The sequence below is a fragment of the Ochotona princeps genome, chromosome 13 (genome assembly GCF_030435755.1).
Source record: "Ochotona princeps isolate mOchPri1 chromosome 13, mOchPri1.hap1, whole genome shotgun sequence".
NCBI classification, from domain to species: Eukaryota; Metazoa; Chordata; class Mammalia; order Lagomorpha; family Ochotonidae; genus Ochotona; species Ochotona princeps.
Window position 1 is genome coordinate 39,927,209 of NC_080844.1, and position 26,870 is coordinate 39,954,078.

The 26,870-nt window shown below is 42.4% G+C and overlaps 1 protein-coding gene and 1 non-coding gene across 2 annotated transcripts; both read left to right on the forward strand.

The window, feature by feature from the left end:
• CEP55 (centrosomal protein 55) lies at positions 1 to 23,973 on the forward strand. Its single transcript, XM_004580060.4, has 9 exons — positions 1 to 271; positions 1,628 to 1,822; positions 6,847 to 7,122; positions 10,591 to 10,656; positions 17,529 to 17,679; positions 19,283 to 19,596; positions 20,518 to 20,589; positions 21,128 to 21,253; positions 22,834 to 23,973. Exons 2-9 carry the CDS (start codon positions 1,640 to 1,642, stop codon positions 23,032 to 23,034), a joined length of 1,389 nt encoding a protein of 462 aa, XP_004580117.1. The 5' UTR covers positions 1 to 271; positions 1,628 to 1,639; the 3' UTR covers positions 23,035 to 23,973.
• On the forward strand, positions 16,256 to 16,365 carry LOC118759482 (U6 spliceosomal RNA). The gene has a single exon (XR_004996213.2). It is a non-coding gene; the product is annotated as a U6 spliceosomal RNA (small nuclear RNA).
• Positions 23,974 to 26,870: the final 2,897 nt, after the last annotated feature.

Here is a 26,870-nt window from a genome sequence, read left to right on the forward strand (position 1 = left end):
CTTCGCGCGCCCCCGCCGCTGTGGCCGCGGGATTCAAACTCCCGGAAGCGGCGTCGGCGCCGGTGGCTGTACTTGGGCCCTGCGGGCTCCGCACTCAGGCTCAGGTGCTGGCTGCTCCCGGCCGGCGACCAGGCCCTGCAGCTCCGGAGCCAGGCTGGACCGCGAGGGAGGCGGGGTCGGCAAGCCGGCTGCGGGACAGCATCGCAGGACGCCCGGGCACCCGCGCCTGTAGGACGGCGGCGTCTCTCCCACACATCGGTACAGCCCTGCGGTACGTATTGCCAGCATCTTAACGGCGTGCAAAGAGGCCAGATGACTCGACCAGGGTCTTTCATTAAGATTTCATCCCAGAGCAAGGCGTCCTGGTGTAGTTTCGGCAACGGGAGTGGAAAGCAGCGCCTCTGGGAGGTTGTCTTGGCCCGTCTCCCCACGTGAGATCTGGGGTGAGGATGTTCGTTAGCATTTGTCTCCCCTTAAGGAAGTCGTGACACGTGATGGCTGCCCATTGAAATGCTTGTTTAGTCCCGGCACGACTTGAGCCCATCAGGCTCTGGGCATGCCTCCCTGTTCAGGTGTAGCAATGATAATAACCAGGGCTTGGTAGCAAGTTCGTTGTCTGTGGTGTCAGCCCAGTATATCGAGTCAGGCTTGTGGGATCAAGCCTAAGGTTCCTGTGGCAGTGCGTTCCAGAGAGCCCACAGCTTTGGCTTGCCTCAACAGATTTACAGGCCGCCTTAGCCCTCCATCGCACAGTGGGCTAAAATCTTACATTGTGCTAGCTGGTGGGAGCTGTTCATTAGACACAGCTACAGTATTTTTTTAGACCTTCTGATTCCCTACGCAGGATGACCTTAAAAGTCATTTCCCTGTGGCCCACCTGTGGCTAACCATAATCCGGCTTTGTTGCAAGTTTTTTATGTGTTAGTAGTCTCATACCCCTAAAGGCCTGATTGCTGCTATTTTGTCACAGGATACAAGAAGTGAAAACATGTTCTTTAATGAAAAGCTGTTTTCGTGTTCTTTTTATGTGCACAGTGTGTTTCGTTATATAGTTGCCTGCTAGGTTTTGTACTGTGTACTTCGTCATTGGCATCCAGCACTGTTGAGAGATAAGCGTCTCCCGATTCATTTGGCTCTTTAGTCCCCTGAATATTAGTGACTCCTCTTCTATGAATGCTTCATCTTGTCTTCCTTTCCTGCTATGCTCTCCAAAATGGCTAAAACAATCTGAGCTAAAAGCAAGACATAGACTTGTACTGAGTAACGACTTTTCAATGCCTGTAAGCTCAGAATCCTGTTATTTGCCACCAGCCCTTTATTCGTGGGTGAGAAAGGCCCTTCATTGTAACCTACTTCCTTCAGTCTTATTTAACAGTAGGGTACCCTCTGTTTCTTTGTTTCTTCTACTGAAGTGTGAGATGCATACAGAACACAGCACAGAAGTGCGTAAGCAGATATATTTTAAGAAGATGAATGTGTACGGCTAATGTATGTGTCTCAATGATTAAAAACTGAAATTGTTACTGCACCCCACAGTATGGATATGACATTTCTATTGAGAACAAATGCTTATTAGGCCTCTTTCAAACCTGAGACTAAAGTGAGATGCCTGATTTTCTTTTTATAGACTGTTTCAGAAATGTCATCCAAAAGTCCGAAGGATTTAATTAAAAGTAAGTGGGGCTCAAAGCCCAGTAGCTCCAGATCCGAGACTGCTTTGGAGAGGTTTAAGGGCGAGATTGCAGCCTTGAAGACCTCAGTCGATGAGATCACCAACGGGAAAGGAAAGCCGCAAGACAAAGAGAGACAGAAGCTTTTGGAGGTACGTGCTCGGAGAAGCTGCAGCGTGCTTCCGAGAACACCTGCTCTGGTGTCCTCAGGCTGCCTCCCCGCTCTCACCAGGCCCCGTCCTTCCCTGCTCCTTAGTGTTTGAAAGTTGACCTTGGCTTAAGAATCTTCAGTTTCTGCTTTGGTGTTGCCAATTCTCAGTCATGTTTTAGTCACTACTAACTAAGCTCTCTTTTTTTTTTAAGGTGAGTTTGTGTAGAAGGACATTGTGACCCTAGAAGGTCAGCGAGCACAGGCCTCAAGAATGCCAACAGATCTGTCTTCTGTTGTGTGGAGACAGCTGACCAGGCTGATGGGATTATATTAAGGTTATTGCCTAATGCCAAATGGAGTAAATTTTATCTTGTTGAAATGTTGTCCAATCAGTTATACAAAAGGTATCCATTCAGTTGTTCTCATGCAAAGGATATCCAATCAGTCACACACGGCATCCATTCAGTTGTTCTCATACAAATGTTATCCAATCAATTGTAATCCTGTGCTCACTGACCTTTTAGGGTCACAATGTCCTTCTACAAGTTTGTATATTTTTTTCTTAAAGATCCGTTTATTTATTTGAAAGTCAGAATTATAGAGAAGGAGAAAGAGCTCTTCCATCTGCTGGTTTACTCTGCAGCAGCCAGACTGGGCCCTGCCAAAACCAAGAGCCAGGAGCTTCAGCTGAGTCTCCACAGGGGTGGCAGGCTCCAAACACTTGGACCATTTTCCGCCACCTTTCTGGAACCAATACCAGGAATCTGAATCCAAAATGAAGCGTCTGGAACACAAACTAGTGCCCATATGAAATGCAAGCATCACAGGCAGCAGCTTTTCCTGCTATGCCACAGTGCTGGCTCTGTCTAATTTTTTTAATGTAATCAATTATGTATTTTGCGATTATCAGGCACTACGTTTGTTTTAGAATTAAGACATTTTAGTTAAGAATTCTTCACCACATATAATTCTGTGGCCTGTTCTTCAGTTATTTAGAAAAAATAACAATGTATGAATGTCTCATTCTTCCTGGAGTCTTTTGGTAATGTAGCTTAGTGTGAATACTCTGGGTGACTTGTTGTGCTCTTATTCTGTGTTCTGTTTCTATAACGGCTTAGCACAAACCGGGTAACTTACAAAGGAGGCAGAGGTGCTTGGCTTCTGCCCTGGAGCCTTGGAAGTCCATGGTGCTGGCTTTAGTTGAGGGCCTTCGGCAAGCAAGCTCACTTTTCTGACAACCTGCTTGTGCTATACCTACTCATTCCTGTATAACACCCTTATCCACACACAAAGGTGGAGCTGTCAGGACCCAGTTACCTCTTACTAGGCACCTTCTTCCAGCACTGTTGCACTGGGGATTAAGTTTCCAACATGTGCAATTTACGGTATATATTCAAATCATGACATGCTTTATCTAAGATTGTGAAACATACTGCTTTACTATTTTCACTATTTTTTGATTGTATAACTTAGAAGTTTTAATTTCTATGCTGTTACTCATTGGTGTGTGCTTTACAGATACACTGTACTATTTTTTAATTATTTTATTTTAAAGGCAGGTGTACAGAGATAGAGAGACAGATCTTCCATCTGCTGGTTCACTCCCCAAATGGCTGCAATGACCAGAGCTGAGCAGATCAAAGCTAGGAGCCTAGAGCTTCTTTCCAGGTCTCCCATGTGGGTGTAAGGACCCAGGGACTCGAGCCATCCTTTGTTCTCCTCGCAGGTCATAAGCTGGGAGGTGGATCAGAAGTGGAGTAGCCTGAACTAGAACCAGTGCCCATGGGATGCCAGCACCACGGGCAGAGGATTAACCTGTTATGACACCGTGCTCCCCCTCCTGTCTCCCCCTTTTTTAAACTATTCTGTTGTATCTCCAACTGTAGGAGAGGAAATTTAATTTACTCCACAGTTATGTAGCCTGTTTTTTTATTCACTAGATATAAAATAAAATCTGTGTATTTCAGAGTGTTAAATAACATTCACATTTCCTTCATAAATATTTTATCAAGTATATTGACTGCTTTCCTGGTATTCTTTGCTTTGAGGTTTTCCTTTTAAGATTTGTTTATTTATTTGAAAGGCAGTGTAACAGGGAGAGGGCAAAAGGAACCACCAGCAGTAGCAGGCAGGGGAGAGATCTTCCACCTGCTGGTTCATCCTCCAGTGGACTGTAACAGCCAGGTTTGGGTCAGACAGAAGCCAGGAGCCAGAAACTCACTCCTGGTGTCCCCATATGGGTAGCAAATGCCCAAATACTTGGACATCTTCCACTGCCTTCCCAGGCACATTAGCAGAAAACAGAATTGTAAATGGAGCAGCCCAGACTCAGACCAGTACTCCAGTAGGGAACACTGATGTTCCAGGCAGCAGCATAACCTACTATGCCATATGCTGGTCCTTTTTCCAGGGTTTTTAGGTAAAATTATCACATATGTTGGCATTCTGCATTCTCTCTCTCTGTGTTTTAGATTCCTGGATTTACCATTATAGCACGGACAACAAAAACATTAGGAGTTTATTAGAATTAGAAATAGCTGGGGCCCGGCGGCATGGCCTAGTGGCTAAAGTCCTCGCCTTGAAAGCCCCGGGATCCCATATGGGCGCCAGTTCTAATCCCGGCAGCTCCACTTCCCATCCAGCTCCCTGCTTGTGGCCTGGGAAAGCAGTTGAGGACGGCCCAAAGCCTTGGGACTCTGCACCCATGTGGGAGACCTGGAAGAGGTTCCTGGTTTCCGGCTTCGGATAGGCGTAGCACCGGCCGTTCTGCTCACTTGGGGAGTGAATCATCGCACGGAAGATCTTCCTCTCCGTCTCTCCTCCTCTCTGTATATCTGACTCTGTAAATCTTTAAAAAGAAAAAAAAATTAGAAATAGCTAATAATTTCACCAGAAAATTTGTTTTATTGCAAAAGTACTAGATCGAATAGGAATTGGTTCCCCAATCTCTTGTAGTTGTTCAGCTTGTGAGAGCTTTGTGTTAACAGTTAATGGATTAATTAGCAATTAATGGGTTAGAGACTGGCAGATTAGAAGGAGGTTTAATACTGTTACGGTGCCTGGGGAAGTTGCTAGGCTGGAGGCCCAGGATGAGATCACACAGGGTGGAGTGAGGGTGTGGCTGCTGTGTCCTGGGCTTCCAGGGACCATGGCATCATTCCTCCACACACACTGTGTGCTACACATTGCCTCCCCACCACCACCAGCCTGAGCAGTGGGGCCGCAGGCTGTAAACCAAAGTAAACCTTCCCTCCTGAATGCCTCCTTTCAGCAACAAAAAAACTAACATACATTTAGAACATGAACATATTTGGTTTCTTTAAAATCTATTTGTAGTCAAATCATTAAGCTGAAATTTCTATTATAATTTTTGATCATGTAAATTGTGATATGAACTTAAACATTGAGAAGTCAGTCATTACCAGCTCATAAGCGTAAAGGTTATTTTGCAGTCTGGTAAAGGAAATCCTACAAGTTCCCTGAGAGCTGTTTTCTATGTTCATTCTGTTTTTTTGACAAGCACTGAATTCATTTATAATCAATTGGTTTGGCTTATTTTATAATCAGCTTGGCTTTTTTTTTTTAGTTGTGCCCATTAGAGCAATAAAGAGCAAGTCCATTTTTTCTTTTTCTATATTTTTTGTTCTTTTGTTGTTGTTTTCCATTTGTTTTTGTTGTTGTTTTCCATTTGTTTTTGTTCTTGTTTTTTCTTTCATCTTTCTAGTTCATTTTCAAGTCTGTTTTTTATCCACCATGGCAGTTCATCAAATATTTGAAATTTTGCTTCCTCTTCAGAATGTCTTTTTCACTTCCTTATTTTCTTTTAAGTTTTTTCTGACTTCTTATCATACTGAACACTTTGTGGTTTGTTAACACACCCACAGCTGAACACAGTCCCTCCACTGCATTCTGGTAGACACAGATTGGAATGGCACAGTTGTAGCTAAAACTCTGAAAATCTAAAGCTGTGTGAGTGTATAGCTCTCTTATTTATTACATGCTGCTGACTTCACTTAATCTTGTGGACAGCTAAAATCCTCATGGATAACCATTCACTTATCCTAAATTTCCCTTTTTTTGCATTTTATCAGTTGCTTTTTTTCAGGTTTTAAATTTTGGTCCAGTTAGCCTTGTCATCTTGGGAATTGTTTCCTCCTCCTGTTGGCTCTGTTTTGTGTCAGCAACACTGTAAAAACCATTACATGTTTATCTTTCAAGTCTTTTTTCTAAGGTTTTTTTTTTTTTTTATTGTAAAGCCGGATAGAAGGAGATACAGAGAGAAGGATCTCCCATCAGCTGGTTCATTCCCCAAATGGCAACAACGGCAAGATCTAAGTTGTTCCAAAGCCATGGGCCAGGAGCTTCTTCCAAGTCTCCCACGTGGGAGCAGGGTCCCAAGGCTTTGGGCCGCCCTCGACTGCTTTCCCAGTCCACCAGCAGGGAGCTGGATGGGAACTGGGGCAGCCAGGACACCAGTACCCATATGGAATCCTGGATTCCAGCGGATACAAGGCCCATCTATCACACCAGGCCCATCTTTCAAAAGTCTTTTAAATATTTAGTACTCCTATAATATTTTTGAGATTACTAAATCATTTTATCAAGAGTAAGCAGCCTATTGAATGCATTTATCTTGTCCTAGCATTGTATAACTTTGCCAGTTCAAGGTCATTGATAAGCTTGATTTTTTAGGTTTATAAGATTTGATATGATGGAAGGATGATTATCAAGTACGCATAAGAGCTATTCCTTCTGCAACTTTCTCTCATCACCTTTGAGAGGAGTGGTTCTTTCTCTCTGTCTACACCTATTCATTTGATAAATACTAAATTACTTCCCATATTGGTTTACCCTTCCCTGTAAGTTGTTTGGGGATAGAACCGTAGTTTCATCTTTTTTTGGCCCTGATTTCCAGCACAGTGCTGACTTAATCAATATTAAACACTTCATATGTACTTGCTGAAGTATGTTTATCCAGATGTTTGATCTGGATTTGTTGTAAGATTCTTCTTAGTTTATTTGTAGAAAGTTCGAGCCCTTGAAGAAGAGAGGGGAAAGAATGTTTACCACCTCGCAGAGAAAGACAAAGAAATACAGCGACTCAGAGACCAGCTAAAGACCAGATGCAGCAACTCTGCGTTGCTCGAACAGCTGGAAGAGAAAACAAAAGAAGGTGAAAGGAGGGAGCAGTTGTTGAAATCCTTGTCTGAAGAGACAGATGTTTTGAAGAAGCAGTTGTCGGCCACCACAGCAAGAATTGCCGAGCTTGAAAGCCAAGCCAGTACGTTCCGTTTGTCGCAGGTACTAATAATTTTCCTCAAATGCAGATTTTTCTTTCTGATGCAATCTGTAAGGCTTTTGAAGGGTGAGTTTGTTAAAACAGGCTTGCCAACGAACCAGCAGAATCGGCTTACAGGTCACATAAAAATTATTTTTTTAAATATCCTAGACCTTTCAGTAAGCAGAAATAGTTAATATGGTTTCCTCTACTCCCTACTCCTTCATTTTGCCTGGAAAACTCTTGAGAATGCAAAATCTACTGTATATCTCCAATAACCAAAGATTCTGTTGACCTCTTATTTCTGTAGTTTGTATTTTGAAAGTAGTAGACTTCATGTCTTCATTTTTTTATACTTGAGGGTAATATCAATTATGGTATCAACTGTGCTTTTCCTAGCTACATATGCATCCCTCCTCCCTGCCCCTTGCCATCCACCCTTTGTTGAAGTCTGGGTAGACAGAACTGGGTCCAGCTCTCGGTTTTGCCACTCGCTAGCGATGTTTCTCTGAATAGATTTCTGAATCTGAGTAGCCCTAGAGGTAGTGCTGCGTTCACTAGACTCCTTTCCTAAATTTCAGTTCCCACATTAGTAAAGTTGGGATGAGAATACTGATGATTATATATGGTAATATTTGTGTATTGAATAGCATAGTTCCTGGTATATAATGCATGCTCAGTAAATAGCTACTTATTGATCAATAGATCAATAGAACTTTTCGATTCATTTGAAATTTGGATATGTGTGTATTAGTACCACCTGTAGGGGAAAATCTTTAACTTTCAAATGCAGTATCAGCGTTATTAAGAATCTGTCTTTGCTAGGGAGAGGAGATTTCTTTGGTCCTTACTTAGTTTCAACTTTGGATCCCCACCCTCTCCTGCAATGACCATCAGGTCACCCGGATCCCCCACCCCTGCAAAACAAAAAACAACAACAACAAAATTAGAATAGATAGAGAACAAAAAGGAAAGCTTAGAACCAGACAGGAAACGGTCAGCAGGGACTCACATATACCTTACTAGGTGGGACACGAAAATAAGTTACTCCTCACTGGGGTATTGAAGATTTCTCTGCACACCCCTCCTAAAACTGTTCTGTGCCTCAACTGTTGACATATCCCTTGTTAAAGTTATAAGCCATTTTGGACTATCCTAAAATCTGCCAAGTTCAGTAAAAAGTATGCTTCAGTACAATAAACTGCTAAATACAAAAATGAAAATAGACATGAGACAGCTGAAAAGTATCCTATAGCCATTTTAAGGTGGATAGAAGCCGGTTGTATATAAACTAAAATTGAAATGTCAATGAAGTAGTCACAGGATGTGGTTAAGAACTTGCATTTTCTAACATATCAGTCACTCAGTACCATGTCAGTTAACTCCATAATGTTGTAAACTGTTGTTAATGTTATGTTATGTTATGTTATGTTATGTTATGTTATGTTATGTTATGTTATGGCTTTTAATTGGTTGAAACGATATTCTGCCAGCTCTGCTTTTAAAAGACCAGAAATGGTCTCCCCAAGAAACTATTGAATTGATCTGGACAATAAGATGCTAGACTCTATGCATGGTACATGCTTGCAATGAAAGAAGCATGACTGGATTTGAACTGTAATACTGCAATAAGGTGGAGGAATCCACCATGGGGGGAGGGAGAGGGGAGGAGTTGGGGGAACCTCAGCCTATGAACGATGTCATAAAATGAAATGCAATATAAAAAAAAGGAAAAAAGAGAATCTGTCTTTGTACTTTATATCTCCTCTAGGAAAGTTGGCAGTCATCAGACTTAGATAATTATATGTACTTTCACGGATGCACTGCTATTGAGTTTAAAGAGGTTATATTTTTCTGCAGAATTTCTAGGGCGCTAAAATTCATGAAATACCACAATCAGAGCCAAGTCGGTTGACTTAAATCTTTCTGTGAAGTTCAGGTCTCTTCATGTTTGAGTATGACATGCAAATCTTAGCAGTTCTGAGGGCAGGTTTCTTCCTGCTAGTGGCTCTTCCATCACCTGAGGTGGTTAAATCCTCCATGTCCACCTGTGAAGACAGAGGGCATCTAGAAAACCACCCAGAAAGTTTGGGAGCCAAGTCCAGGGTTGGTATATTTCAATTCTGCTTGCATTCCATCAGACAGTACAGTCATTTGACTCCACAAACCATAGGGAAGGCCGGGAAACAGTGCAGTGTTCCCAGGATCCAAAGGAAAGGGATTTAGTCAACTGTCTCTGTCATAGTTTCTCCCTGGAGGGCTAAATTGAGAGAGAGAAAGGACTGCATACTAGCAAGAGTGAAGGTGAACAACTTTGGAGGGAAAAAAATGTTTGAACTTCACAAAGGTATCATTGCTTATAGCTGTTAAACAAAACTGAAATACAGTTTCTTCTGAGTTCTGTGGCTAACCAGGGTCCCAAGCCACCTACTGCCCCTCTCTACTTCTCTGAGAAAATGAACAGGAGGAGAGAAATTATATTTTGGGTTCCATTTACATGAACTAATACTAATAGTGTTTAAGGTTGAGTATCCCTAGTCTGATATACTCCAGAATCTGTGAAACTTTTTGAGCACAGAAATGATACCACTTGTGGGCCCGGCGCGGTGGCCTAGTGGCCAGCTCCCTGCTTGTGGCCTGGGAAAGCAGTCGAGGACAGCCCAAAGCCTTGGGACACTGCGCCCATGTGGGAGACCTGGAGGAAGTTCCTGGCTCCTGGCTTCAAATCGGCACAGCTCCAGCCGATGTGGTCACTTGGGGAGTGAATCATTGGACAGATCTTCCTCTCTGTCTCTCCTCCTCTCTGTACATCTGACTTTGCAATAAAAATTAATCTTAAAAAAAAAAAAAGATACCACCTGAATAAAATTCTACATGTGATTTTAGGCAATACAATAAAAACACACATGCACTAAAGAATGTATGAAATAACTTCAGAGTGTGTGAATAATGTGTAATGGAACAAATGAATTCCGTGTTTAGACTTGGATTCTATCTGCAGGATAGCTCATTATATATACACAAATATCCCAGACTCCAAAAAAATGTTGAGATCAAAATACTCCTAGTCTTGTTTTGAATGAAGAAAACTCAACCTATGACTAATGTGTTATTCTAAGGAGAAGTTATTACGTGTTGCTTGAGTGTTTTCAAGCTTTCATTTAAATAGTCCAGTTGGTTTGGCTTTTTTGGTAAAAATTACTGGAGCGTTCATACACACTGAGGGCAGTGCTGGGGATCCTGGGTCCCAAGAGCTTCAGAGGTCAAACTCAAGCCGAAATCTCAGGGATCCAGTTTGCTTAGCAGGCTCCCAGGAGAGTTGAACTCTGACAGCAGTCACCTGATTTGATGGTTTACCTGCACATATTCCATCTGAATTTGGGGATACCCCTGTTAAATATGTTTCAGTATTATGAAACTGAATGTCTATTAAATATAATGTCTGTTGTTGATGATGTCTGTTATGTTAACTTGTGTTGGGTTATTTACAGACTGTGGCTGCAAACTCCTTCAACTCAGTGAGTAATATTCATGAAGTGGAAATGCGACTACAAGATGTAAGTTCATTTTCTCTTGTTAAGTTGGGGAAAGATGACTAATTTCTTCTTTTTTAAAATTAACAAATTATTCAAGATCCGTAGAAACCTAGACAGCCAATGCTCCTATCTGATCATTCCCTCCCCAAATACCCACAGTATCAGGGACTGAGCCAGGTCAAAACCAGGAGCTAGAAATTCAATCCAGACCTCCCATGTGGGCAGCAGAAGCCCAAATACTTAAACTGACCTGCTGCCTCCCAAGGTTCACATTGTCAGGAAGCCGGAATAGTGAGCTGGACCGTGTAGTCAAACCCAGACTCTCCTGCTATCTGCGTTCTGTCTAGACATTGGCAACAGTTTTAGTTGATGAGTAAGAGAACATCCTCTAAGTCACTTCCTAGGTACTTGACAGAACCATTTCCACTAGTCATGGTCTTTTTAGGATAGAAAATTCTGGAAACCACTCACTTCCATAAAATACTTTGACAAAATCCCTCCTCCATCTTTAGGTTTACCTAATTTACCCAACCATTATAATTATCTTGAAGTTTCTTCTTAAGATTTCTTGCTATTTTATTCATTTCTGCCAGTTGTGCCTTTCAGTTTGAAATTAGTACTATGTGGATTTCCTCATAATACAAAAAGGAAACACATTATTTTTACGTACATCACTTTTTTTTCTAGAATTTGAGAAGAGGTTATGTTACAGATATATATAGTAAAGCTGTATCAATTTAAGTCTTAAATCGGTAGACTTATTTTTTAAAAAAGACTTGTTTTATTTTTATTGGAAAATCAAATATACTGAGAGGAGGAAAGACAGAGAGGAAGATCTTCTGTCCATTGATTCACTCCCCAAGCGGCCGTAATAGCCGGAGCTGAGCCAATCCAAACACAGGAGCCCGGATCCTCTTCTGGGTCTCCCATGCAGGCACAGGTTCCCAAGACTTTGGTCCGTCCTCAACTGTTCTCCCAGACCACAAGCAGGAAGCTGGATGGGAAGTAGGGTAGCTGGGACACGAACAAATACCCGCATGGGATCCTGGTGCATGCAATGCGAGGACTCCAGCCACTAGGCTACCACACCAGGCCCAATAGACAGTATTTTTAAGAATTGAATAAACTGTGCATAGTGGATTTTTTTTTTCAATATTGGATAAGCAAAGTATAAAACTGTTGGCTGTTAGGTCAGTAGTTAGGTGTTTTGATTTCATAAATATTACTGGTCTGTCCTCTCTGAGCAAAGCTTGCTCATGAGATTGCTTTTATATGTTGTTCAGCAAGTATCTGTTGAAGTCTGATTGATTTACAAAAGGAAAATTTCAATCTCTTCAATGTCTGTGTAGTAGGGTGTGCCAGTACTTTTATTAAAGTCTTTTACCTAGAGATACTTGAAATGAAGAAGAAACGTGGTTGCTGTGGCATTCCACTAGGTTTAACAGCCATCTTTTCTGAATCTTATAAAGTTCTAGTCCTTATACTTGTGGAAACAATAACAAATCCCATAAATAGAACCGCAGTGGGATGTTTGCCAGTTAACCGTAAGTCCATTTTCCCTTTCTCCAAATGTTTTCAAAATTTAGAGATCCCATAATTCAATTTGCATTGGAACTGGTTGCTTATGACTAGACATTCACAGTTTTTCCTGTTTTTACTCTGCAAAGATATATTTTTTTTCAAGTTTGCCTTTGTTCCAAAAAATTAAAGTGACTGTTTTTTTTTAGGTACTTCTCTCCCCAAACCATTAAAATGTAGTAACCTGTGTCTTAATATGCTAGTTGCTCAGCCATGTGGGTTGAAGAATTCACGTGCCCTGAATTGGGAATCCCTCAGCCGTGAAGGGCCAGGGCCCCAACACCTGGCCAGCCCCTTGGGCCTCATCAGTTTCATTGTTCTTTGGGCTCTTCATTCCACTCAATATGAGAATTTTCGTGTCAGAAGGCAGTGTAGAGCTTCCTTAGGAGTTTCTCAAAGCTGTCTTTTTTTTTTTTTAAGTGTTCTACATATGTACTTTTAAAAAAATATTTATTTTTATTACAAAGTCAGATATAGAGAGGAGACAGAGAGGAAGTTCTTCCATTCGATGATTCACTCCCCAAGTGAGCAGAACGGTCGGTGCTGCGCCGATCCGAAGCCAGGAGCCAGGAACTCCCTCCAGGTCTCCCACATGCGGGTGCAGGGTCCCAAGGCTTTGGGCCGTCCTTGACTGCTTTCCCAGACCACAAGCAGGGAGCTGGATTTAGAACCAGCGCCCATATGGGATCCTGGTGCGTTCAAGGCGAAGACTTTAGTTGCTAGGCCACCGCACCGGGCCCTATCAAAGCTGTCTTTAAGGATGGAACATGGAGCCGCAGGCTTGCTGTTGTCTGTCTGAGTTCACTTAAGCCGAGTGACTTGGGCTCCCGGGAGATCAATAATTTTACTTGACACATGTATTTGACAAGAAAATGATTCTATAGTAATAATTTTAAAGATACATAAAATGTTGAAAACATAATAAAATTACGTGGATTAGTACCCAAGAACATATTTGATCCTTTTGTTCCTCATATAGGAGATCAGGAGTGCGCTAAAGGCAGTTTCTGATTAGGTTCAATGCTGCCCAGGTGTCTCCTGTTGGGGCACATTGACCTTCCCTCCAGCTCATGTCAAAAAAAAAGAAAAAGAAAATCTGAAAAGGGGGAAAAAACAAATTAAATCATCAGAATGTAATTTTTTAAAATTACAAATAGAGGGCTCAGTGTGGTGGCCTAGCGGCAAAATCCAAATGAAGCTGTTGCCTACAAAACTATATCCTATATGGGTGCCAGTTTGTTTCTTGGCTGCTCCAGTTCCAGTCCAACTTGCTGCTAATGTGCCTGGGAATGCAGTAGAAGATGGCCCAAGTGCTATGGCCCCTGCACTCACATGGAAGACCCAGAAGAGGCTCCAGGCACCTGGCTTCAGACCAGTCCAGTCCTAGGCTTTAGGACCACTTGGGAAGTGAACCAACAGATGGACAACCTCTCTGTCTTTCCCTCTCTATATCTGTAACTCTGCCTTTCAAAGAAATAAAGTGAAAAAAAATTTTTAATCTAGACAAAGTTAAAATTTAACAGAAAATTTGCAAGAATGTGAATCATACATAATAATGTCTATATACTCTACCAAAATTCAACCAATGTTACATTTGCCCTCACTTTGTGTTTGCTTTTGACTACCCCCATATACATTAATACGTAGCATTTTTTCCAAACCATTTGATTGTAAGTTGTACATATCCACATCTCTTTAAGTTTACATAATTCTCTGTTTCTGAAGGATGAGGATATTATGTGACTAACACGGCTTTAATAAATTCGACATGGTTACAATGTTTCTATCTAATCTACAATTTCTATTCCAGTTTGGTCAATTGATGTACATTTTTTTTTATCCTGCCAGTACAGTCTAATTCTTAAATATTAATTTGTTTGAAAGGCAGAGGGATAGAGAGGGGTCTTATATACTGATTGACACCCCGCATGCCTGGAACAGCCATCCCTGGGCCAGTTGAGGCAGGATCCAAGAACTTGCCCCATGAGCCTTCATCTGTTGCCTCCCAGGGTATGCCCTGACAGGAGGCTGCACTGGAGAACAGCTGGGATTTGAATCCAGGCATCTCAAGTGGCAGTTTAACCACCGAACCTGACATTTTAAACCAGGTTGCAGTTTGCCCATGGAGTATTTAGTGGATCTCTGTCAGGCCAGGAGTGAGCTTTAGTAGCATTCCGCAAGGGTTTTACTTTGTCCAGTCTTGTTTGGTAGTTATAGTGATAGCTTAAATGAAAATCTTACTTGCATATCTAATGAATATGTAGATGGCAGAGGGTTAGAAGAGGTAATTAATGCAGTGTTGACATTCAGCACTCAAAACTAATATTGACCTTTACTGATAGCTAGGAAATACATTTGTGAAGTTTTTCCTGTTACGGAGCGAAGAACCAATAGTTACTGAAAAGTGAGCAAAGTAACATCGCCATCATGTGGTCTTTTAGAAGATAGCCTCTTAACATTTTAAATTCATTTATGTTTCTTTTTCTTTCTTAAACTAATATGGCAACAGGTTCTTGCTCTCCAGGCCATTAGTTCTCCCAGACCTCTCTGCACATCAGAAGCAGAGCAGCCAGGACTTGAACTGGTGCCCATTTGGGATGCTGGTACTATGCCAAGTGCCCGTCTCCTGTAAGATATTTCTAACAAATGTAAAGTGATAACAAAGATAATTAGAATACTTTTGAAAATGAATTTCAACATGTGCAATTATACTCCAGTAAAGTTGCATTGTCCAACTTTTCGGTCAGCAAGCTTGTGTTGTGCCATCTCTTTAGGGCAGTCCTGCAGGATATGGAATTACTCGTCCTGGCTGCTGTGCTACCATTGATCATGATGAATGGATAATAGATCTGGAATGAATTATTACACATGGTGTCCATAACAGATATGCACATGATTATAGAAACAGTTATGGCAAGGGGAGTTTTATTATATTTTCTCGCATTTACTGATTGTTGCTTTTTTTAAATCACTCTGAATTTATCGTTGTCCTCTGTGAGAGGAAATGTTAAGCCTCTTACTTCCCTGAGCTCTCTCACACTTCAGTTTGGAGCTGAAGGCCTTGTTGTGTGCTTGCTGACCACCACATATTGTCACCATTATTAACAAACATTTATTAGACAGCCACTTGTGGACACAGTGAACTTGTGTACTCAAGTATTCTAAAATGCTTGAGTATCAGGTCTGCACAGTAGCACAGCTAAGCTCTGCCTATGGCACTGGCATCCCACAAAGGCGTCAGTTGATGTCCTGGCTGTTCCACTTCCAATCCAGCTCCCTGACTCTGGCCTGGGAAGTAGTGGAGGACAGTTGAAGTCCTTTGGCCCCTGCACACACTTGGGAGACCTGGAATAAGCTCCTGGTTTCTCACATTCCCAGCTCCAGCCATTGTGTTAATTTGGACCCTGAACCAACAGATGAAAGACCAGTTTGTCTCTCCTCTCTGTAAATCCGCCTTTCAAATAAAAATAAATATATTTTTTTAAATGCCTGAACAGGTCTGGGCCCTTGTTCTCTAGGAGGCTCATGATCTAGTTAGGACAAGGAATTGTGCTAGGACTGAGTCCAGGCCACAAATAGAAGATGCCAAATGGGAAGGAGTGTGGTGAGGGGAAGGCAGCCTGAGGACCCTTGCAAGACAAGCCTGGGCTCGCAGAACTTGAGAAAGTGTGCCCACTCTGGGCTGGGCACAGAGGTATGCAAGGTGCACAGAGTGGAACAGCCATGGAGGACAAGAGGCCACTGAGGGATGGGACGAGACAGGTTGTGGAGGATTTTAATATCAGTCTAAGGGAGGAGAATCAAATTGTCCTAGTCATTATGATAATTAAAACAATTTGGCACTTTGAGGGACTGAAAGAGGTTGGACAAGGGATAACTTTTCTCAAAAAGTATAGCATGCTCATTGTGTTGATTCATAATTCACAACAGTGCATGGTGCTGGCCAGCAACTCCTCTCACTGCCGGTGGGGAAGATCCTCCGGCTGAGGATTTCGATTGCTTAGCAACTGAAGTCAGGGTTCTTAAGAATGCATTCCTGTGAGTGCTCGCTTTGGCAGCACATACACTAAAACTGGAATGATGCAGAGAAGATTACCATGGCCCCTGTGCAAAGAATGCATTCCTATGAGGTATGAGGACCATCACATACACAACCAATTAGGGGATCAGGGTAAAATAATCTGGCTGTTATAAAGGAGGTGGGCTCAGGCACATAAGCCTCTTTTCTGCATCCCTTCATCTGTAGCATTTAGGTGCGTGTGGCATCAAGTTTAGCTGTGCGTGCCCTCATCACACAACCACTGAGACTGTGTCTGGAACATAGAACATAGCCTGTCCTCGTGGATTGATTGCCTCCATTGGAAAGTGCTGGGCGTTAGGATTGCTTGTGTTGATGTTGTGCGTTTATGGGCTTTTCCCCCTAGCAGCAGCAGCAGCAGATCACCTGTCTTCACTGGCTGTTGGCTTAAGAGTGCTCTGCTTCCTGTAGCAGACCTGCCACTGTCCCTGGCACAGTGGGAGGGTGGAAGGAGCAGGGAAGAAGGATGTGTGATTGCTGGGGATGGTTGGACTGCCTTACAGACTCCTTCCTGCTTCACCTCTTGGTTAATTTCCAAGGATGAAGTGCTTAAAAACAGTAAGAGCTGGAGTATATGCATTTGTCATAGTTAACAATATCAATAGGATTAAAAGAAACCTGACATGAAAAACCCACACATCCATGATCGTATGTTTCACACTTTATTTTATCCACTGAAATTAATGTAGCTTATATATTAGCTGATGTGTTGTTACAGATTTGTGGGTGTAATCTTTAGGTAATATAGATACAATTTTATAAGATTGAAAACCTCGTGTTAGGAGACCTGGTAGGCAGTCAAAACATGTTCAGTTTCCTCAGAGAAAGTTATGATTGAATGAAAGCCTATTAGCAATAGTGTTAAAGGGATTCACTCCTCTCTTACCTGCCTGCTGAAGCAAATTCTATTTTGTTAATATCTCATCATCCAAATATTTTCTGTTTGAGTATTTGTTGTACCCCAAAATTGAGACTGACTTCTGTCAGAAAACCATGCTCTTATTTTAAGGGACTTATTATCTGAAAGAAACAGCAGATTAAAAAGTTGAAGATGGGTGATACAATATTTCAGATATTTCAGATGGAATTTGCCACATTGTTATGTATTCTGATGGTGTGTGTCATGTAGTCGCTATCCACAAGTATTTGATGAGCCAAAAAAGACTATGCTGCTTGGATTCCCTTGTCCGTGTGAAGATTGTTTTCATACTTTTCTGTTGTTTCTTTTCACTCTAAGGCTCTAGAGAAGAATCAGCAGTGGCTTGTGTATGATCAGCAGCGAGAGGTCTATGTCAAAGGACTGTTAGCAAAGATCTTCGAATTGGAAAAGAAAACTGAAACAGCTGCTGCTTCCCTCCCACAGCAGACGAAGAAAACGGAATCAGAAGGTACTGACTGCTATAGCAATGTTCTTTTGAGCCTGACATTTGCCAAAAGGAGTGATTCATCAAATTCAGGCTTTTAATAGATATGTGTTGGGAAATGAAATAAGAGCTGGTTTTCTGGCCTTGAAGTAAGAAGCATTCCGTGGCAGGTCTCTCTTGCTTCCTGGTAGTTTTGGTTCAGAGAAGGGCGTAAGACCCAGGGTAAGGGTCTTTGGCAGCTCTGATGTCATGTTGTGTTTTCTCCACCTGTGCATGGCCTGCCCCTCCTTCGAAGCCCTGCTCCACTGTTGCTGCCCCGCAGCTGGCCTTGTTAGCAAGTGTCTTTCTGCTTTGCCTCCCATCGGCAATTACTCCTCTCAACTTCAGGAGGAAGATTACATTATATATTAATTAATTACACCTCATCATAGAATTGAGATGGATCTTATAATGCTTCTTGTCAAGTGCATCACAGTTGCCCTCACATTAATCTCAGTTGAGTTTCACAACCACCCTGCAAAGGATGGCAGAAAGGGCCACTAACCTTACTCAGTCTTTTCAGTGAGCTAATGGGGATTCAAGACAAGCAAAGATGCAAAGCACTTTTTTAAGATTTATTTATTTTTATTGGAAAGACAGATTTATGGAGAAGAGACACAGAGAAAGATCCTCCATCCACTGGTCCACTCCCCAGATGGCCACAACAGCCAGAGCCGAGCCAATCCGAAGGCTTCTTTCGGGTTTCCCACATGAGAATGCAGGGTCCCAAGGCTTTGGGCCATCCTCCACTGCTTTCCCAGGCCACAAGCAGGGAGATGGATGGGAAGTGTAGCAGCCGGGACACAAACCAGTGCTCCTATGGGATCCTGGCACTTACAGGGAGAAGATTCACACCAGGCCCACAAAGCACTTCTTAAAGGGCTAGACTCAGGAACCCAAACGCTGTATGATGTAAGGAGAATGCTCAAGGAAGAGCAGCCTAACTTGGTGTTCTGGAGCTTTCCATTGGAATATTTAAAATGAAACTAATGCTGAAAAGAAAATAGGCAATGTCTAGGGACAATTCGAAGCTGTTTGGCCGTTAGCAAGACACAGTTCCTGCCACAGTGCTTTTGTATGTTTGCGGTATGTAAAAGTGGGGTTTCAGTTCAGAGGAAGGTCTGATGCTCTTCTTGGCTGTACCGTTCAGTCGTTCCCAGTCTGTGCCCTCCGTGTTTTCTCTCTCACCTCATGTTTTTATCAGAGTAATGTGAGCACCTGTTAAAACGGCCTTAGCCCACCTTTCCCTTTGCAATCCCTGTTTCCACTCTTTAATTTTGGTAATCATTTGCATGTCTGTACGTCATGTAATCTCCTCTTGTTAGTTTCTTATGTTTAGACATGAGTGACTCCCCCTTCCCCCAGGATGACTGTTTTTAGTTCCTTTGTTTGTTTTGTAACTTCGAATAATGTCCCTGAACCTCTCTTTTCTTCCTCCATCAATATCCCCTTGACTTCATTTTGTAAACATTGTGTAATCTCTTTATGGGACCATGTTTAGTGTTTAACTTTTCCCAGAATATTAGTCTTATTTATTTCCCAGGAATGCTGTATAAAATGAATTGTGCCATAATGCTTTTTGTCATAGGTTATCTTCAAGAAGAGAAGCAAAAATATTATAACCATCTTTTAGCAAATGCAAGAAAGGATCTTGAGATTGAACGACAAACTATAACTCAGCTGAGTTTAGAACTAAGTGAATTCCGAAGAAAATATGAGGAAACTCAAAAGGAGGTTCAAGAATTAAATCAGCTGTTGTGTACACAAAGAAAGGCAGATGTCCAACATCTGGAAGATGATAGGCATAAAACAGAGAAGATACAAAGACTCAAGGAAGAGAATGATATTGCAAGAGAAAAACTTGAAGAAGAGAAGAAAAGATCTGAAGAACTCTTAACTCAGGTCAGCTTACCCAGTAAATTTCCATAAATTTCCCTTGGGTACTTCTAAGTTTCAAGGGTAATTTTAACAACTAGGGATCCAGTAAGGAACACAACAAGTTCTAGATCAGAAATGGGACATAAGCAAATAACCAAAACATACGTAAACTAAAGAAAACAGCGATAGGGCAAAGAGAGTGGGGCCAGAGAGGCCTCCCTGAGGAAGTAAGTGGTGCTTGACCAAAGAACCAATGACAAGAAGGCAGCCAGTGAGTGACCCACCCCTGGGCTCTGGTTAGGGATGTGTAGCCTTTGGCAGATCACCTAATTTCTCTTACTCCCAGGTTATTTACTTGTCAAATGAATAATAATAACTTCTGCTTACCTCACAGGTCTTTTGTGAGTGTGAGTTGAGAGAATGTATTCATGCTTTATAAATTCAAGATGGTTAACTTTAAGTTTTTGCTACAATAATAATAGGAATTCGTAAAATTCTTGCTAAATTGAGCACGGGGTAGTAGTCTAATATTTGCCACCTTGGTGTTTACCACCTTCATCTCTATACACATATGAGCAGTGACTTTTGGGAAGGATTTAGCACAAGTGATTAGCTTTTTCTTTGCAGCCAAGGAGGCTAGGCACAGCCAGCTGTCCTACTCAGAACAGTTAGTGGGTCTGAAGAACTACTGGGAAGGAGAGTGCGGTTACTACAGAGCTCAGTGCTGTCTGTCAGCCACCAGCCTATGTCTCCAGAAGCTGCTGGCCAGCTGGTTCTGCTCAGCTGCTTGTGTGGCTAGCTGCCTAATGACCAGTGGCAGTGACTCAGGCCCAATTAGCAAGTATTGTCCTGCTTGCAGATGTAAGCCTTGTGATGTCAGCTTCTCACGCATCCAGATCCAGCGGTTAAAGGTCAGACATGACAGCATCTCTTTACATCCTACAGGTCCAGTTCCTTTACACATCTCTGTTAAAGCAGCAAGAGGAGCAAACGCGGGTAGCTCTGTTGGAACAACAGGTACCTAACTGTTACTTCTAACTTCAGTCTGTTCTGTTCTGTGGAAAACTATTTAAAGGCTGTGAAACTGTTTTATACTTATTTGAAGAGACTGCTAGTTGTGTATTCCTGTTACTAACTTTAGGGAAACCAATTTCTTGGAATTTGATGGCAGTTGCTTGACAGATCTTGGCCAGTGGCTTTAGCTGCTCTGGCCTGAAGGAGCTCTTAATAGTGCTACCTACAGTTTCGAACAGAACTTGCTACAGGGCCAAGAGACTTACTGTATTCCAAACCAGGGAATAGCTACCCTTTCCCCTTCTCTCTTACTAAAATGGGGATGTGGAAAGGTAATTCTAAGCACAGCATCACTCACATGTGCCTCAAGCATTAGCTGTGCTTCTTGGATTAACTAAATCTTCACCCATAAGCATCCCATTGTGCTCCGCTGAATTCTTGCCATCATGTACAACAAATATGCTTGTGCTAATTGATAACCACAAGTATTCAAAGGAACTAGTCTGAGTATACCACTTGTAATTGTCCTGGGCATTTTCAGATGCAGGCATGTACTCTGGATTTTGAAAATGAAAAACTTGATCGTCAAAATATGCAACATCAGTTGCATGTAATTCTTAAGGAGCTCCGAAAAGCAAGAAATCAAATAACGCAGTTGGAATCCTTGGTAAGTCCGCATGGCTGTGAAACTTTTGTTCTTTCTTTTCACTGTCTCCATTTCTGTGTCAAATCATTTCCCAGTCTAGAAGGATGCAGCTGCCCTGGAGACATCCAATCAGAGCACTGGAGAGAGGGCTGTGAGGCTCCTTTGGTAACAAGTACATGTTGTCCATAGATCAGCACAGCTGCCTGGGGCACTGGGCCCAAAGCCGGAGCAGTTGGATGGTCCTTGACTGTAGTCCTGTGTTTCTGTTGAGAAGGAGAAGTGCTGAAGGGTCTGTTACTGCTAACGTGCTGTTGCCATAAGTTAAAGACATCTGTGAGCTGTCTTGATAATAGTAACGATTGTTTGAAGTAACTCTTAGCTCTACATTGTTCCTATGAGGAAAAGGAGGGTTTAAGGAGGGTTTTTTCTCCAACATGCTTTGCTCCACTGAACCTTTTGCACCAGTCCTATAAAAATGTATATATGTGTGTATCTCATTACTCCATGTTTTATATATCATTCTACCACCACAGAATAATTGAAATGATGCGATGTTACAAATAGAATTCCTCAGTTTTTTTTTTTTAAGTGAAGAAAAAAGCAGTTGTTGCTGCCAGCACTGTGACATCACAGATGAAGCTGCCACCTGCAGTGCCAGCATCCCATATGGGGGCTGATTCAAGTCATGGTGGCTCAATTCCCACCCAGGTCCTTGCTAACACACCTGGAAAAGCAGTGGAAGATGGCCCAAGTGCTCTGGACTCCAGGCTTCACCCTAGCACGGCCCCAGTATTGCAGTCATTTCAGTCAGCAAATAAAAGATCTTTCTGTGTCTCTCCTGTCTGTCTCTTTCTAACTCTGCTTTCCAAATAAATAAATGAATCTTTCAAGAAAGCAGTTGTTAAGAACTCATTGGGGATCACAGCAGGCTAAGCCACCCCTTGAGACTCCTGTGTCCCATGTGGGCATGCTTGTTGAGTCCTGGCAACTCGATTTCCAACCTGGCTACCTGCTAGTGCATACCCTGGGATCAGTATTTGTGTCCCATCACTTACCTGGAAGACCCAGATGGAGTTCCTGGATCCTGGCTTTGGCCTAGTCCAGCTCTGGCTGCTGCAGGCATTTGGGGATGAACCAATACATGGAAGATTCTCTGTCATTTGGCCTTTCAAACAAGTAAATCAGGAAGTAAATAAATGTTTAAAAAAAAAAATTATAGCTCTGGGCCAGGCACGGTAGTTGTTCTTTTTCTATGAAGCCAGGGAATGTAGTCAGCTTGGTTCCCTTTGCACTTGGCTGTGAGCGTCTTCGCAAGGCCTGTCCCACCAACACTCAACTCTAGCACTTCCTGGCTGTTTGGGCGGTTACAGCAATTCATAGCTACCTCACGTGTTTCTAATTAAGCTCAGGCTGGGCATCCCTAAACTGGAAATCCCAAATCATAAAAGCTCAGATTTGAAACTTTTTGGGCCCTGACCTGACAAGTAAAAAAAAAAAAAAATCTGTCCACAAAGCTGATGCAGCTACAGCATCTGTGGAACAGTTAGAATTGCTGGCTACGGTGCCTGGTGTACAATGTGTGTTTGCAATTTGTTTTTCAGAAACAGCTTCATGAGATTGCCTTCACAGAGCCATTAGCTGCTTTCCAAGGAGAGACTGAAAGTAAAGTAAAAGTTGCTTCCCCCAAGAGTCCCTCCACCGCGCTCAACGAAAGCCTGGTGGAGTGTCCCAACTGCAGCATCCAGTACCCAGCCACGGAACACCGCGACCTGCTCGTCCATGTTGAGTACTGCTCAAAGTAGTGACACTACTTCTTCTCTGGGCCAGAAATACAAAATATTGTATCTGGCATTCGCTTAAGGACACTTGGAGTCATATATGACCTCTTACATAAGAAACTGTCTACCTTGGGCATGTTGGCCTTCGAGTGAATCATTGCGGGTTTTTGTTTTGATTGCTTGGCCTCTTCCTGGCGGTGATACCTCCCTGCAGCAGTTCACCATTGGCACGCTCTGCCAAAATGGGGGCAGTGTGTCTTAAGACTTTTAATGTTTTGCACTCTTAAAGTACTTGATGAAGAAAAAAAATGTTGAACTTACTTATGGCTTGAATCTGTTGCACCAGAAGGCAAATATTTTATGTTTTGTGAGTTTTAAAAAATCAAATCTAGTTAACCAAGGATCTTAACTGTGTTAGCATTGTAATCCAAGCACTTAGCAGAAATTTACAATTCTGGTTTTGATGTTCACTGGTCAAAGGAAGTGATACGGTTGTCATTTTTTCCTTACTCCTGTAGAACGGTTATTAGAAAGGGTGGGAATTGCCTTGCTCTTTGTTGCTGCTTACTGTTGAAGCTGTAAGCCTAGCTCCATTCCCGCCGCGAAGCGGGTGCTTCCAAGGAAGGCTCTGAAGTAGGCACACACGGTGTTTTCTCTCACATGATCTGGCTGTAACTTTAACTCGAATTTCATTAGTACAGGTTGGTTAGCTAAAATTGTTAAAATGAATTTTAACAAAGCCATCTAGCCTACTTATTTGATTTGCGGGTTTTTATTTATTATTTTAGCACTCTTAAAGCTGGGCAGTGTAATTACCAGATATCTGTTTATCGGAATAGATATTTTTATACATGCTTTATGTAAACCAAATTTTTTTTTATTTCTTCAGGTTTTCTAAAATGTTTTAACACTGGGCTACTGTTAGCAACATAAAGGAAAAAAGAATAAAATTACTTAATATGTTTTTTTGTCTGATGTATTTGTATGTGCACATACGACCCAGGAGAAGTGTTGGGATCACAGTTCAGTGTGTGGTGTAAGATGAAGGATGGGTGCAGTGAAGCCAACAACGTGGCGAAGGAGGCAGAAAAAGCAGGTGCTTTTTCAACATTGTTGAACACATAGTAACTCCTGATGACTCCTGATTCTGAGTTATTTGAGGCAAAAACCATGAGCCTAACAAACTATAGAGTTTTAAAATCATAAAAATTGTACAGATCTTTTTATTGAACTAAGATGTTGCCTTTACTGTTATTAATTTAAACCTAGTAGTGTCTTTAACCATTGTTGGACAGAAGATACAGAAAGGCCATTCAGTAGGTAGTTCTGCCCCTTGATGTTAAACCACAGTGGCAGGCAGAAGGAGTTTGCTCTGAAACAAGCTGTGTGTCACCTCTGGCTTATGGCTGTGGCAGATGGTGTGACTGCTCAGTGAGCACGGCCCAGGGAGGTGAGCCCTGGGAGAACTGGCCAGGACATGAGTGATACATGTTCTAGCACAACAACCCCTGAAATTCAGTTCCTAGCAATACAGGGGTGTGTGTAGAGTTTGTTTCAAGATCCTGAGTTCCGCTGCAAAACTGTCGCTCACTGCTTTCCCTGGACACTTCAGCCACCACCCTCTGGACAGCAGTGTAAAAACTGTACCGTGGGTCGATATCAAGGAAATGGGGTGTTTTACTCCTATGGTGCTCCCTCAGTGTCAAAAATCAGTGAGGTCTGACATGTTTCAGCTAACGGAAGATTTAGGACAAGAGGAATTCTTTCCTGAAACAAGGGAGAATAAAAGGTATCTCCAAAAGGCGAACATGTTCGGAAGGCTCATGATACGGGTGCATTCTTTGCTTCACTGTCTTCCTCTGTTACTGCAGAGAACCGCCTGCTCAGGACATCCTAGGAGCCAGAGATCATGCAGAAGAGTTGATCCACTTACGCCCTGAGCTCTTCAGTTTAGCTCTGAGAAGTAAATGCTAGTCCCAGGACCATGTTCAGATGAGAAAACTAAGGCTTAAAGATTCAGCTGTTTGCCCATGGTCACCACTAATAAATGATAAGGAAGTAAACTCAGCTCCGTGTGTCCCAGGGAAAGGTCCATCCTATCTTGAGTATACGGACTGGGACAGGCCCCATCCAAGCTGGGGCTGCGGGTCAGCATCTTTCCTTCTTGCTGATTGGCTTTTCCCTTATTGTCTAAACCTCCAATGTCATGATGCACTTAAGTAGCAGAATGATGGACTTGTGACTGTTGCTAAAATAATATAGAGGCAATAAAATATAGAGGCAAACAGTGGGGTTGGAAAGTTCCTGAGCTTCTGGAACTGTATCATGAAAAATTAACATTAAAAATAAAATAGAATGCGTAGTGAAATTTAGAGATCAGTGAATTTTCACAAAGGTATGCATCTTTGGAACCAAAGTGAGAGGCTTCTTTTAATCATTAGCACTTAAAGCTTTCTCAGTCCCTTCTTCCCAAATTGAGTCCGATTTGTATTTCCATCAGTTACTTTTGTATGATTGTAAAATTTACATTGATAAAATTTTATGTTTGTGTTCTGTCTTCCTCGATGTAGACTCTGAGACTCTTCCATGTTATGTGTGTTAGTAATTTTTTTTTATTGCTCAATAGTATTCATTGCATCAATACACTATAATTTGGTTTTCCACTATTTTTTTTTTTGGTGGTTCTTTGTATTACTTCTTGCACAAGCATTTTTGTGACATGTTTTCCATTTCCACTAGAACAGGAAGGGAATTACTTGGTCACAAGAACTTTCCTGAGACCAAGGAAATAGGGAAACACACACACACACACACACACACACACACACAGTGGCCACTAACTTCAACAGCAACTTTGCCATAAATGCAGCAGTGCCTTCCACATCCTTGTTCTGTCACTGTTTACTTGTTGGTAAGCAATATCTAGTGTAGGGACAGGTCCGTGGTCCTCAAAGGAGGCGGTGTTCAGACACATACTGCTGTTCTCTGCTCTCTTAGATTATCTGAGAGTACATTTTAGAGTGATGGGCACCCCCTCAGAAGCCCCCACTGGCAGCCGTGGGTCTTGTGAGGAAGTGAGGCAGGCCATGGTGCCTGTGGAGGGTTGAGGTGTATACTTCACCCTTACGGGGCATGGCTATGAAGCCCATGACCCAGGGCAGTAGGAGTCCAGTGTGGCCAATCTGACAGGTTTTCCAAATCTGGAATTTTTCAATACGAAACTTCTTGATTTTTTAAATGTCAAAAGCATTAAATTTTATTACCGGACCAGAACACTGCCCTGTTGTGACCTTTATTTGAGGCATGGGAGTGGGCCAAAAAAGGAGTGACCTGCTCAGCCTGAGATGGGGAGGAAATGCCTGCTCTCTTTGGACTGGGACTCTCCATGTTCAGTCCCATTAAACAGTTGCTGTCAGAGTGACAAGACAGCCTTCCCCAACTATTCCACCTGCTGCCTGCCTGCTTCTGTTGGACACTTCTCAGAGAGCTGGCTGCCTGACAACATTTCCTGGCTACTCCGTTCCTTGATTCAAATATGAAGAAATGCCAGAGCTGAGGAGGAATAGTAAGAGCATCTGTTCCAGAGAGCTCTGGCCAGGAAAGCCCTTTGACCTTGAAACTTTGCTGCGAATGATTCCTTGGCCTCCTCCAGGTCTCCTGAGTTAGAATAAATGGGGGAGGAAGCATTTGTGATATACTCTCCAGGGTATTCTGCTGCATTGCTCAGGATTGGGAGCTACCAATCTAACCCAGCCCTGACCTAATGGGACAAAGTCCCAGGAAAGGGAGTGTTTTATCCTGGGTAACAGCTGGCATGAGTCCCTGAGCAGTGGTTTTTAGAGTCCCTACACTGCTTACAT

Coding starts and splice junctions, on each gene's coding strand:
- CEP55 (XM_004580060.4), top strand. CDS start 1,640: ATGTCATCCAAAAGTCCGAAGGATTTAATTAAAAGTAAGTGGGGCTCA. Junction 1,823..6,846: donor AGAGACAGAAGCTTTTGGAG/GTACGTGCTCGG, acceptor GTTTATTTGTAG/AAAGTTCGAGCCCTTGAAGA. Junction 7,123..10,590: donor GTACGTTCCGTTTGTCGCAG/GTACTAATAATT, acceptor GGTTATTTACAG/ACTGTGGCTGCAAACTCCTT.